At 40.1% G+C, this 13889-nt stretch overlaps 1 protein-coding gene across 1 annotated transcript in view; it reads right to left on the reverse strand.

The window, feature by feature from the left end:
- Positions 1–13889, reverse strand: part of plcb2 (phospholipase C, beta 2) — a 33202-nt gene that overhangs the window by 12358 nt on the left and 6955 nt on the right. Inside the window, exons 2-20 of the mRNA XM_042501238.1 lie at positions 11341–11418; positions 10625–10693; positions 9334–9474; positions 8850–8929; positions 8680–8733; positions 8494–8569; positions 7886–7986; positions 7264–7424; positions 7028–7174; positions 6758–6915; positions 4340–4422; positions 4083–4167; positions 2470–2692; positions 2270–2352; positions 2073–2169; positions 1880–1964; positions 1685–1809; positions 811–962; positions 151–315 (exon numbers count right to left, since the gene is read on the reverse strand). Of these exons, the coding sequence (XP_042357172.1) occupies positions 151–315; positions 811–962; positions 1685–1809; positions 1880–1964; positions 2073–2169; positions 2270–2352; positions 2470–2692; positions 4083–4167; positions 4340–4422; positions 6758–6915; positions 7028–7174; positions 7264–7424; positions 7886–7986; positions 8494–8569; positions 8680–8733; positions 8850–8929; positions 9334–9474; positions 10625–10693; positions 11341–11385 (2130 nt within the window). The 5' untranslated portion in view covers positions 11386–11418. The remainder of the gene's footprint in view (positions 1–150; positions 316–810; positions 963–1684; positions 1810–1879; positions 1965–2072; positions 2170–2269; positions 2353–2469; positions 2693–4082; positions 4168–4339; positions 4423–6757; positions 6916–7027; positions 7175–7263; positions 7425–7885; positions 7987–8493; positions 8570–8679; positions 8734–8849; positions 8930–9333; positions 9475–10624; positions 10694–11340; positions 11419–13889) is intronic.

Raw genomic sequence — 13889 nt, forward strand, 5'->3', positions numbered from 1 at the left:
CTTCCGAAAATCTCCTGAACAACATTGAGGGAGTTCTAACCAGGAGAAGTCTCAACCGGTTGTAACCTGCAATATTCACCACTAGATGTCACTACATCCCTCTAAGTTTTATACACTGGACCTTTAATGTGTTTGTCTACTGATACACACCTTCTCAAAAACAAAAGGCTCCTCATTCCACACTGGGTTGATGGCGTTGGGCGTAGTTGTCCACTTCGTTCGATATTTCTTCTTGGGGTCACCTGGCAGCCCAATCACCTCGACCTCGACTCCCGTTTTCACGTTCTTGTCAGACAGGAACTGGCCTGAATAGATCTAATAAAGCAGAGGCATAAAGGATTTAGTGACATACATGTATGAAGTGGCTAACAGTATGGATGTCCTTGTGTGTGGACCCGAGTTCAGGACACGGTGGGTATAAATAGAGACCAGGTTTTCAGTCATGCAGAGTTTGATGAATACCAAGAACCATGTATCAGGCTCAGCAGGAAGCTTTTATTATTACAGACTCTTCAACTAACAAACACACACACACACACACACACACACACATGCATACACACATAGACTTCCCAAGGCTATTGAGGCTAATTTGGCGCTCAATTTAGAAGAGCAACAACAGCTCTCAGCTATGCACATATTGCATCACTTTCCCTACAATGCACCACCATTAATGATGCAGCTTTAGTGCATGAACAATTATACCTGCAGCTTTTAAGTTCTTAAACATTTTTTAGCTTATTTGCAGATACTGGGATCCCTGCGTACACACACCACAAGGGATGGTTAAAGTGAAGTCTGTGAACCTGCCTTTATGGTCAGTGTGCTCGCCACAACTGTGTCAATCCTGTCACAGAAAGGGTCAAACTTCTTATCACTGCGACGCAGGACATCATGCTTGAGCAGGTAGCCTGTTCTGCCGTTGAATTCAAACAGAGCCATGTTCAGCTGCATGGGGAAATCTGAAAATAGACGCACAAAAAATGGCCCATTCATGCCCCCTCTCTTCAGCACAAGGAGGAGCAGTGAGCTCATGGTATGCAGAGGCCTAAAGAGGTGCAACACTGACCTGCTGTGGTGGAAAATAGAAGCTCAGGTTTAAAAAAATATAATTAAATGAAAAATAAAATAAAAATATCACATTTCTGAAAAATTTCAGACTCAAGTGGAGATGAAACCTTTGAAACCTGCATCAACATCAGTTTTCTTGCACTGCATTCAGATACCTTATTTAAATCTTTGAACCCTTAGCAAATTGGTTTGCTTTCTTTTGAAATCATGGGAAAAAGGCAATGAGCAACTTGGAAGAAATTATTAGATTTTTGGAAAATGTCCATAGCACAACATTTATCATTATCATAATTATTTATTATAAATTATTTTACTTTACCAGGTCTTTTCCTTTTTTTGTTTGTTTCTTTTCCCTTTTATCATTTTTTCTTTGATTTTTGTTTTTCTAATCTTCAGGTAATTTCATGTACTTTTTTTTTTTTTTTTTTACAAATCTTTCATTCATTTTTGGGTTATTTTTTCTTAAGTTGCTTATCACCTTTTACCTAAGTTTTTGAAAGACATTAAGCTGATTTGCTCAGGTCTCAACAGATTAAAGAGAAACGGTAAAGAGTTACTTCCCCTCATGCAGTGCAACACATTTTAAGTGCATTGAGTGTGTGTGTGTTTCTACCCATCGTCTGGTAGTTGAGCGCCACCATCTGGCAGCCTACGTTCCAAAAGGGCTGGGGGCTGTAGTTGGATGAGTCCATTCTGGTTCCTTTGGGGTAAATCCTGCTCATCTGCCTCTTGTTGTACCTGAGCAAGATGGTTAAGGGAGCACAGCTGTACAGTGATGCTTTTTTAGTGCAACACTCTCAAAGGATACTCGACAAATTCGACAGCAGTCTTGGAAATCATTGCCTCCCCTTTGGTCTCCACAAAAGAAGAGATGACGTAACTCTTGTTTTTCTCTGGAGGAAAGAAAAAAAAATTACATAACTCACACTGACTTTGATTTGTTTACCTGCAATTTTTTTATATGTTTTAAAATCCATTTTGTCTGTGAAGCTAAGAAATACTTCTGGCATTGTCAAAGGAGATGAATTTGTTGGGCTGGATGTAGTTGACCAGGGATGACATCGCCTCATAGGCTGTGACTTCCTGTCCAGCTGTGCCCTGTGGGGGATTGACAGGAAGTTAACTGATGCGTGAGCTGTTTGAGGTGGACACAGATGATGTATAGCAACTAAATTGTCATCGCAGCCGCATACTCTACCTCATCTGATGTCTTCATTTTCTCCTCGTCCTGTTCCTCTGTGTCCTCCTGCTCCTCTGTGTCCTCCACAGCTGTGTCCCCCTCTAGTTAAACATGTAAACATACTGTCAGTGACACCCAAAAGTAACTAAATAGGACTATTTTTTGGAACATAATCAACTTAAAGTTATAATATAGTTACTTAAAGTTTATAGTCCGACCTTGGTTCTCTTGGGTGGTGGGTGCTGGGTTGGCAGGATCCTGGGAGGTGGTGTTTGGGTTGTTTGGGTCCTGTGTGGGTGCAGCTATGGTTGTGGTCTGATCAGTGGCTGCAGTGCTGGTTTTCTTAGTCTGGGTCGGCTTTTCATGGCTGCCCTTCTTGTTCTTGATGAGGATCTTCCCCATGAGCTCAGATGGGCTCGGGATCTGCTGGCCCGGCTTCAACTGGATCAAACAGATAAACAGTCAGACACCAAAACTCATCCTGGGTAAATATTGACAAAACAATACTTAAGGTCAAAAAATAAAACCAAAGTCAAGTCTTTGGGACTGTTTGGGAAACAAGGATTTTTAAAGGAATAATTTGACATTTTGGGCAACGTGTTAAAATGGCATCAATATTCTCATATCTCTCTATAGAAAAAAATGTTTCTCTTATGACCAGAAAAGGCAATTACATTCTAATTTTACAAAAACAAATAAGGTGTAGGCAGGGTTCACATTTCCGAAAACTTTTATAGGTGCTTGTAAAAAAATTAAGGCAAGAATCTGACAAAAGATTAACACACTGTATTAAAAGCTCTTGATCTGTTTGATCCCTCTGTCAGATTGCTCCCAACAATTTTAATTGTGCAGTTTTTGATGTACCTGATTGAAATTTGATTTGCACAATTACAACCACTGGGAGCTTTTAATGCTGTGTTAGTATTTTAGTACTGTGTTACTCAGATGTTAGCGCTGTTAAAGTTGCTAATATTGCCAACAGTGCAAGCAACAGAAACAGTGCTGACAGGGCTAACGGTGTTAACCTTGTAATGAGGTTGGGCATTACAAACCACGATGATGCTGTCCTTCCATAAGGGGTCAGGATGGCATTATCAACGGTAACCGAGCGACATCTCTCCATCACTCACTAGCTAGCATGTAGGTCCTGTATGCCAGTCATAACTGGCAGAATTAATAGTCGTGCAGGGGACACAACAATTTTGTTAGCGTGTCATTGGATGCAAAATAAGTAGGCTATACACCCCTGAGTGCAGGATGAGTCGAAATTTTTTAAATATTTTTTTCAGGAAATGACAAACTCCATATATCATTTAGAATAAAGACAAAATTACTTTTTGTAATTGCTGGGCCAGATACTGATGTAAAGGTGGCTATCAGTGCAGAAATCTGTAATAAAAATGACTATCCTTTTTGACTTTATGGGAACTTTGAAAGTGCATAAAAAGAAAGATCATAAAATGTCACGTTAGAACAAATTTACATTCCTAAAAATCCTAGCTATGGCCCTAATTTTTTTTCTGTTAAACTTCTCTGTTTGACTAAGGAGGAATACAAACACATGCGCACCCCTCCACACAACATGCAGCAGAGAGGAGGTGCGTTTACTGTTGATGTAAATCTGTTGGATGGGCACAGGAGCCTGTCGGGGTCACGCAGCAAAAAGAGAGGGACTTTCTTGTCCATGTATTGCCTTCATGACACAGACACCAAGTAAACAGCAATAATCTTTTTATCTACTTTATCAAAGTGTGTTTTACAAACCCCCGTTTGTTAACTTTATCGCACTCTATTATTGTGACAGAGAGCTGTGCTGCAGCAGGGTACTCACAGGGTATTTGTCCAGCGGATCTGTTAGCAGGGCATCACCAAATATGGTTTTGCAGTAGTTGGCCATCTTTTCCTGCTGTTTCACCCTGGAACAAACAGAGCAACACCTGTTACTGTCTGCTGTTACTGCCAGAGCGAAAGCTTCAATTACACCCTCAATATGTTCCATAAATATTCTATTTGGGATAATGGCCTCAGTGCATTATTACATTGTGTTAATAACATCACATGGCATAACATCACATGGCACAAGCTTACGAGTCGACGTGGTTCTCGAACGAGAGGACAACGGGATACTGGGAGGTCTTGAAGGCGCTCTCGGCGATGGCCTCAATCACATCCTGTGATCAAAAAGAGACAGGAATTTATTGTTTTTTTATGCATTTAATTAGACTTTAATTTGAATTAGATTTTAGTTAAAGAGATACAATGGGCAAGAGAGCTGTAGTAAACACAAAGTAGAAGATGATGCAGCAGCAATCTGCAAGAAACATCATTATAAAATCATGAAAATCTCACAAAAGTGTGAGAATCAGACTGAGGCAATCATGACTACTCTCCCAAAACATGAAGAGCGAAAACATGACAAACTGCAGAGCTATTGCGTCTGTGCAAAGGCCCTCAAGTCAGCTCCAAACCTATCACATCTAGAGGCTGACAGTAAACTGAACTGAGGTGTTGTGTCCGAGCCCCTGGGACTGTGGAGCGCCGGCTGCCCTTAAATGGAAGTGTTGAGAGTGAGAGGATGACGGCCATGTGTGTATGTGTGTGTGTGTGTGTAACTGTGTACTCTTCAGCCTTCACACACTTTTGCTCTTTAATGTGCACATGGACATTAATTAAAGTTGACTTTATATGCTTTTTATGATCTCCGTGACACATTGTTGCACTCTTTGATTCTGAACAGCTTCTGGTGAGCATTATCATGAAGATGTCATATTCAAACAATGCAAACTGTGCTCACAGGAAACGAGGGGTTGGACATTTACTAGAAATGGCCCAAGATTTATGATAGACAACAGCAAAGACATATTCTGTGGAAGTGAACTGGGCTTACAGAAGAAGTGATTTTTGTCTATAAGGTTTCATATTCTGGGTTCCATAGTTTTCCATTTCCCATAGGTATATGTAAATGTTGAGCTGTCTACAAAATATACACAGTTATTCTATAATAAACTGTTTATGGTCCCAATGGCCATATTGCTTGATTTGTCTTTAAAAAGAGGTGATTGTGATATAGTCTAAGATAGAGTCTAAAGTTGGCTTGAAAAGTATGTGATAAACAATGTTTAGCCATAATAGCTCGCAGGGTTTTTTTAAAGGATGTATATGCAATAAAAGAAGGTCCAACATACAGTTGGACAGATGCATGAGACTGTCCCCCAGAAAATAACATCATATGTTGTTTGTATAAGCCACTTTTTATGAGCCATGTTTATGTTGTTTGTTACACAGCAACCTCTATTGGCCGTGGTAATTGTGATGGGAGCAAATGAGGAAGTAAGGTGAAGTCATATAAAGAGAGACAAAGTCCACGTGGGGAGGAGGCAAGCGGTAACCTCCAGATCCTCGCCTCATTTCTACACAGCTCAAACCTGTCACTAAATATGGTCACTTCTCAAAATCAAGATGGCTGTGGCTGAAATGCCGAACTCGTGGCTTCAAAACGATAATTCATAAACCAATGGGAGATGTCAAGGTAGCTTCTTTTATTATTTTTATACTGTCTATACGAGGAGGTTAGAGTGGATAAATGTGTCAAACAAACACAGGACTTTGACCCAGCAGACACTGTTTGTGTCCTGTGTGAAATCAAAAGTCAGCACAGTTATTTTAACTTGCGTACATTGCATGACATTCTTACGTTAACACAATGCACTTACCGTGAGTTGCATACGTAACCTAAATCACATAACAAATGTACTTATTTTAACCCAAACCATGATCTTTTTTGAAATTAACCTCATGTTTAAAACTGTAATCGTTAGCGATCATATATGTCGCTTTCAGAGTCACTGGTAAACAATCTATTCTGTTATTTAGGTATGAGTAGGCGTTGATCTCCTGCCACAAATAAGTGTGCTAATTTATTAAATGTTCCTGTGGGGTATTTGAGGGTAGAACAAATTAATTGTTGGAGGATTTGTTGTTAAGTATGAATATTTTTCAAAAAGAGAGATCTCAATTGACAGAAATCTGAATAGCTCTCTCAGCCTCCTGGTATGCACTTTTGAGACGACCCCTAACTTGAGCTCTTCCTCGTCATGTCTAAGGTTCGAGTTGAAAGAGCATGATAAAAAGGCATGGTAAGAATCCGTCAAGAAAACAGTATCTGGGAGTGTCTGGTGGCTCAGAAGATAGAGTGGGTACCCCACATACAGGGGTTGTGTCCTCGTCGCAGCGGCCACGGGTTTGATTCCGGCCTCTGCCCTTTGCTGCATGTCGCCCCCTCTCTCTCTCTGCCCCTTTTATGTATAAGCTTTCCCATTGATTAAATGCATAAACGCCCCAAAAAATAATCTTTTGAAAAAAAAGGAAATCATTATCTGTTCATATCCAATTAATGTATTTGTATGTGTTTACATTGCCATTGATAAGATTGTGCAGAGGGCAGATGTAAAAAATTGAAACAAAAACGTCATATGTCAAATGTTACAGTGAAATGTGAGACACCACCTTGAAGAGGATCTCAGTTGTCATGGTGAAGCCGTGGGTGATGATGGGCTCTTCATCTGGAGGTTTGCCCTTCCAGCAGTCCAGCTCCAGACAGCGGCAGCCGGACAGCAGACACTGACGGTACATCTCTGGAGAGGACACGCCAGAGAACTGACCGGCTGCAGGGTGACAGACAGAGAGACTCTGAAAAATACCCTCAAACAATGATCCTCAGGTGTTGAGTTTGTCAGGTATGAGAAGTTATGAGCTAAAATCAGAGTGGTGTGTGACCTGTCAGGTATGTGTTGTGAGAGGACTTGATGAAGTAGTGCGGTATGGGTTGGGTCATGTCCTGACACTTGGCCAACTTGTCCTGCATGACGACTGATGTCTCTGGCCCCATCAGGAAGAATAAGAGACCCTCTGGAGAAATTAGACCTGCAGATGAACAAGAAAGACACATTTAAAACAAAGCATTATCCAGCGTGTCAATCCTCCATTTAACAAACATATCACCAATGACTCACTTCTGTTTGAATTAGCAGAGCAGGGTTCATATTTGTCCATCAGAACCTTGATCTGGTCCTGCCGCAGACGTGGAAACAGCTCCTCGTTGAGCCTAGAGTCCCTCTGCTTCTCATTGAGGAACTTGGTGAAATTCTCCTTCGTCATGGTGGGTTTGTTGGAGCTGCAGAGCACAGTGAGGCGTGACAGTCACCTGAGCGCTGTATGTAATGTTGCTCCTGCCAATCACGGCCAAAGAACCTGCCACCTGAGCCCGCTCCAAGCAGCTAATGCATGAAGTGGAAGCTCAGACTGGCGAAGCATGTTTCTGGTTTTGTGGGACCAAATTAGAATACGTAAAGAAGCAAGTTTCTGGCTTCAAAACTAGCCTCCCCATTTATAATATAAGCTTTAGATGCCAAATGAAAGGGTATTCCAAAAAGAGCATGTGGAAAAACAACAAATTAAACTGATTACTTTTGGTAGAAAACTTGTCGAAGTTTCAAAAAGAGAAGGTTAAAATAAAATAAGATTTACAAAAAAAACAGGTGTAGATTTGGAAAACCTACAGGATATAAAATGATAAATCAAGGATTATTCAGCTATATCAGAAGAATCAGTGAAGCGGAGGATAGGTCAACTCACTAAGAAGTGAAGATCTCATAGATCTCAGGCCGAGGGCAGAGGTTTGTCAGAAATGTCCTGAAAGCAGACTCAGTAAAGACGTCAGGCTTCATGGTGTCATACTAAAATAGAAAAACAAAACATCCACATCATTTCTGATCATTTTCTGTACATGTGATTATTTGGACTAATTGTTTTAATTAATCACTAATTATTTGCTTGACTGATCATGTGGTCTACAATAAACAATATAACAATTCCCAGAGCCCAAAGTTACGTCTTCAAATTGCTTATTTTTTCCAAATAAATTCTATTATTTAAGAGGCTACAACTAGAAAATGTTTGACACATCTGCTTGAAAAATTACTGTGACTGGAACATAAATATATTTTTTAAAACAGTTGCCTCTTTTTTTTGATCGACTTGGTTAAAGCTCTAGTTATTATTAAAATCTCTTTGCAACTGAAAAAAAATTTAAAAAACAGTCTTTTGACTTAATGTTACTGTTTTCTGGTTATCTTGTTATACACTGAGATAATGAAGGGAAGATGTTATTAAAACAGTAAAAGAGTCCTGAAATATAGTTGGACTTAGATAACTGATCCACAAAAATGTTTCTATTTTCTAACCTTTCCTTTGGGGAGGTGTGCCGATGCTAATGCACTTTCCACCCTCTTCTTATCTGCAGGGAACATCTTGTAAATACTGAGAGGGAACAAACAGTGAAACACTGAGTATGAAATACTGAACTCCACTGTAAAAACAAACTTCTGTGCGCCTGCATTTAACATTCAAATGGTTGAACTGTAACCTACTTTTTCACTGGTATCTTGCCGTCCTTGTTAGTGTGAAGAGAAATACGGACGTATCTAAGATTGAGTACAAAGGCTTTATGTTACCACATGACTCTGTGTCGTACATGGTGAAATTAAGTGATGTTCACTCAACACAAGCTGATCTGTTCAGCGACATGATTTTCACTTACATTTTCTCCAGGAAGACCTGTCTGCATGCATTGTTCCTCGCAGCATTGTAGGCAATCGCAAGAATGTCATTTGCCCAGTTCTGATATGCATTTAATTACAAAAACAAACAAGGGTATTAAATTCAAGGGCAGCATCAATTGTTCCTGAGATGTCATAAAAGGCTTTAAAGACACACAAAGTCTCCACTAGAGGGCATTAATATAATAGTACCTCAGGAAATTAAAGTAGTGCATGTTGCATTTGAACAAAGCTCAATTGTGATTTCATTACAGTTGATTAAATCCGGATATTGGAGTCATAAAGTCTAATAAAGACCAAAGGGGAGACAGAGGGCGCCTTGTATGGGGGAAGCAGAGGCTCATTGTATAACAGCTAATGGCCTGTGGCTGTGTTTGAACAATCAGAGTGGACAGAAAGGGAGGATTGTAAACAGCTAGAGGACAGATACATTGCCAAAACGCACACAGTCAGTGACTTTTTTACCTGTGTCACTTTCTCCTTGGAGGCAAAGAAGTTATGATAGGTGAGGTTCACTGTGTCAGGACCTGAGACAATGGTGAGAGTTTTTGCGAGATGGTTGCTGTCCGGGAAGTCCATGTTAAACACGTTGCGAACCTTGGTGTGCTGTGAAAGCCAAAAGAGAGAAGGTGTGTTCATAGCCAATTAGATTTCCTTACGGTGCAGAAAAAAATCAAAATGTTGCACCGAAAGTGCAACATTTTGATTTTTTTTTTTTTTCTATCTGGTCACCGTATGTTTGTTTAATAGAACACTTCATCCAAAAAATAATGACTTGTATATGAGTTACTCACCTCGGTGAGTGGTTTAAGTGACCGGATGAAAATGATTCTTGGTGTTTATTTACATTTGTGTTTAGTGCCGTGGAGGAATGTGAGAAGTTTTCTACAAAAATTCAGAGTACGACGAGGTGAGTAACTGATACACAGTGATCATTTTGTGGGTGAAGTATTCCTTTAAAGAAGTAATATCATGTCTGCAGCACTTGTTGTCTGGGAGCTTCTGCAGCACAGCAGGCAAATTTGCTGACCAAGACATGCAAACATATGCACACACACTGAGACACATGCGCGCGCGCGCACACACACACATTTATGTAAAACACAAACAGCAGCGAGAAGACCAGTGTGAGTATGTGTATGTATCTGCTACTCTACAATAAACCACCTCTATGCTACGGTCAAAAGTGCTGAGCAGCCCGAGTGCCAGTTTCACTCCAACCCCTAAAAACCTCCTCAGGGGCCAGAGAGGAAGACGTGCTTCCAACAGCACCCCGACTGGGATGATGCAGTGCTTTCTCCGAGGGGAACAGATTTCAGATTCCACCTCTGAACCCTCAGTGAGGGATGACGATGGCTTTATACTGCAACTCTCCGTGGAGGCCAGCGAGGAGCGGTAAAAGAACTACAGCTGTCAGATTTGGACTCAAAACAACAAACAAGCAAGACCACTCACAGAAATCTGAGGTCATGACTCAGGGTGTGGTACAGTGTGCGTTCACTTGTGTGTTTGTGTGTGTGTGTGTGTGTGTGTCTGTGTGTCTGTGTGTGTGTGTGTTTCCTTAGTAGGGGAGTAGCCTGAGTGCATGTGTCCATTGCTGTTTTTGCAATGCAAATATGCCTTTCATACTAATGGGCAAATTGAGGGCCTAAAACCCTATTTGCATGCCTGCAGAGATTCTTACATAACAAACTCACCAGTTTGACTTAATTGTATCAAAGAACAGGTTTTGTACAAAAAATAATAATGTACTCACTTTGGGAAGTTTTGCATATTTTCCTGTTCTGGTATCTCTGATAGAAGCAACATCCAGGAACGCTGTCTCCTAGAAACAAGAAGCAGAGAAGCATCTCCGATACAATTCAACATGTAGGCGCCAGGCCAAATATGGATTCAGATACAAGTCATCCTTTGGCAAAGTGCAAAAACTATGGGATTTACTTTGTTTGTGTGGAGAATATTTGACTGCAATGTCTCGGAAGATCATGTAGGAAACTGCTTTTTCATTTAAAATTCGCACAAAAGCTTTCAAGTCAACAACACACACATCAGGCACACATTTCATGTAGGCTTCACTGGTTTTGTGATGTGGTGGAAACCAGTAGGTGCCTCAATGAGAGAAAGAGAGAGATGAAGCAGTCCTCTCCATCAGGTGCATCACAGTTCAGCAGCACGGTGTAGCAGCATAGTGAGCCCACATCAGCACCAATCAATAATCTCCACAAGCTGCTTGGACCAGAAAGCAGCTCTTAGTGATCCTACAGCTTTGGCGGATCCCAATCAAACGCACATTACACACACTCTGGATGTGAATCATTGAAACACGACCACCTCTATTTAACTATGCGCTTTAATCTGTCAGGGTGTCTGATGCACAAAAAGCCATTTCATTTCTTTTTGGCTACTCAACACTTCCTGTCGCTCTTGACATATCGTGTAAGGGCTTTTTTCTTTTCTTTAGATATTGATTACCTTGCTCTGGTTGATCCAGTAGACATAAAAACCTTTGGGATCCATCTTCAGGGTGACAGGGACAGTCTTTGTGGAGTCCTGGATCGACACAAGGGAATTAGTGTTCACACTTTTTGGACATGTTTTGAGTTAAAACCTCTGATGATGATGTGCTGGTGTTAGATTATTAGGTCATGTACGCTGAAAGACTACATATATTTTATGAAACAGTTCATTAATTCAACATGAACAGTTGTTGCAATGGTGGAATTCAAATAAAACTCCCTTTATCAGATGTACACAGATTTTCAGAATTACTATTTCCTTTGAGCTTAATGATACAGCTCAGATTTTACTGAAATTTCCACTCACCTCTGACCATTTTGTAAATCTTTCTCCTTTGACCAGGTAGTCTTTGACCTCTGGAGGCTCCAGAAAGTGTCTTTTCTTATTCATTTTGTCCTTCCAGAATGACTTTTGACACAGTTTAATGCTATACCTGAAATATATCCACTATTGTCATACCCACTGACTAGCTTACTCCACCATCTGGATCCAAAAGATACACTAAAATGTAATTTAGTGCATAGACTCAGTGCTTAAGACACACCCCGAGTGATATGCATTGCAAATGAAGTTTGCAAAAAACATGTATCACATGTAACTTGACTAAAGGTGAAAGTGCTGCTTTCAAACTAACTTGAATCAGAATGCTAGATTGAATAGGCAGTATTTGGAAAAAAAGGAAAGAAAAATTAGTTTCATGCTGACATTAAAGGGTTAATTAGCCCAAATTATAAAAATCAAACCTATTTTATAGCTTTAAGTGTGCATTGCTCTGGTTGTAAGCTATCTGTGTGTAATATTTCTGCACAGTCACCCCAAGACAAGGCAGGTGAGAGAATGTTTCTTTGTGCTGCTCACAGAATTTAAAATACACACTAAAAACCACTGGATCAATATAGCACCGACACAATGCAGGATCATTTTTCCCCTATATATTCAATTTAATTATTTTACTTTATTTTATTTTTATTTTGTGGGCATCAGATTTAAAAAAACAAAAAAACATTTACCTTCACTGTATTGGGACACAGACAAAAATATTACACCTGGCAAAAACATTCAAAGCATCTAAATAGCTTGACACCACTGGGGATAAGTGAGAAAACGTTTTCCTTGTAGTTTGGGTGACCCGACCCTTTAATAAGTGATTTTCACAGCTGCTTTTCCCCAATTTTGATTTACAGGCTGATGTGTTAATGTGGTGGTCTCATTTTTTTAACAGTATTTTTTATAAAAAACATCAGCATCTTAAATAAACTGATTCTGTGGTTCTCAGGTGGCACTCCTCTGGTGTCTGACTGGCTGAAAGTTTGCATTTGATATTGCACAGTCTTAAGGTTTATTTGAATGGTATCCAAATGACCAGGATTTTTTTTTGTTGAAACAGCAGTCAGTGTGGTTCCTCCTGTAATAAATGACTCTGCAATATTACCCTGAACAGATGGTTGAGGCATGATATCATAAAATAATAAGCTGATGAGGCAATAAATTCCAGCTGATTTGTTGTTGATGTAACTGAGCTGCACGCAGCCATTTATTTACACTGAACAAGCAAACAAAAAATTCACGTAAAAGACAGAAGAACAGCCCGCCCATTACATTCTCCTTCCTCCATTTCTAGTGTAATTATTTTAAGTGTTTTATGTGGTAAGCAACCCACATTTCAGCTGATCACCATCCACCTCATTCTCCTTCTCATAAACATGCTAATGAAAACAATCTGCCTTCCTATAAACACCTGAATGTGTTTGTATGTGTGTCTGTGGGAGGACTGCTTGTCTCACATCACATGCACATATAAACATACTTCACTGACAGCAGCCATGCTTGCTGCAGCAGGATCGGCTGAACAGTTAGAAAGTCGAGTTGCAGGTTGGTTTTTTTCATGAAGTAATAAGTGGCTTAACTAAATTAAAATTGGCACAGTAATCGGTTGAAATTTTGACTATGGTATAACAATGGAAACTGAGGAGCCCTCTTACCCCTTAAACAAACATGTGAGCAACTGCTTTTGCTGCTGAAGCACTAATGTACACTGTCATGTCAAGGAAGAAAGAAATAAAACTGCCTTCTTTTAAAATAAGAGGTTCACAAGGTGCATGAGAAACACATAAATCAAGAGGCAGGGGGCCCACAGAGACCGCTTATTTATAGGGCCCAGAAAGGTGCTACACTGACCTACACTGCCTGTTTTCTCCCCTTCTCCCAGCTTTCTTTAGCAAATTTATGCAGTTTGACTTCTGAGTCAAAGTCGGATAAGACGACTAGGAGCTAGGCGACAGACGCCTAGGCCAGCTCAGACACAGCTGAGGCGTAGTGATGAAAGAGAAAAGAGTTATTCTGAAATGAATTATCTCCCCGTGTTAGTCAAACTTTGAGAAATTCAGTAGAACGAACATGTTTACATGCATTTAAAAAGTTCAGTTTAGACTAATTAGACTAATTAGACTATAGTCTATAGTCTAGTTAGACTATAGTCTAATTAGTCTAAAGCGATGGTTCGA

This window comes from Plectropomus leopardus, chromosome 14 (assembly GCF_008729295.1).
Source record: "Plectropomus leopardus isolate mb chromosome 14, YSFRI_Pleo_2.0, whole genome shotgun sequence".
NCBI classification, from domain to species: Eukaryota; Metazoa; Chordata; class Actinopteri; order Perciformes; family Serranidae; genus Plectropomus; species Plectropomus leopardus.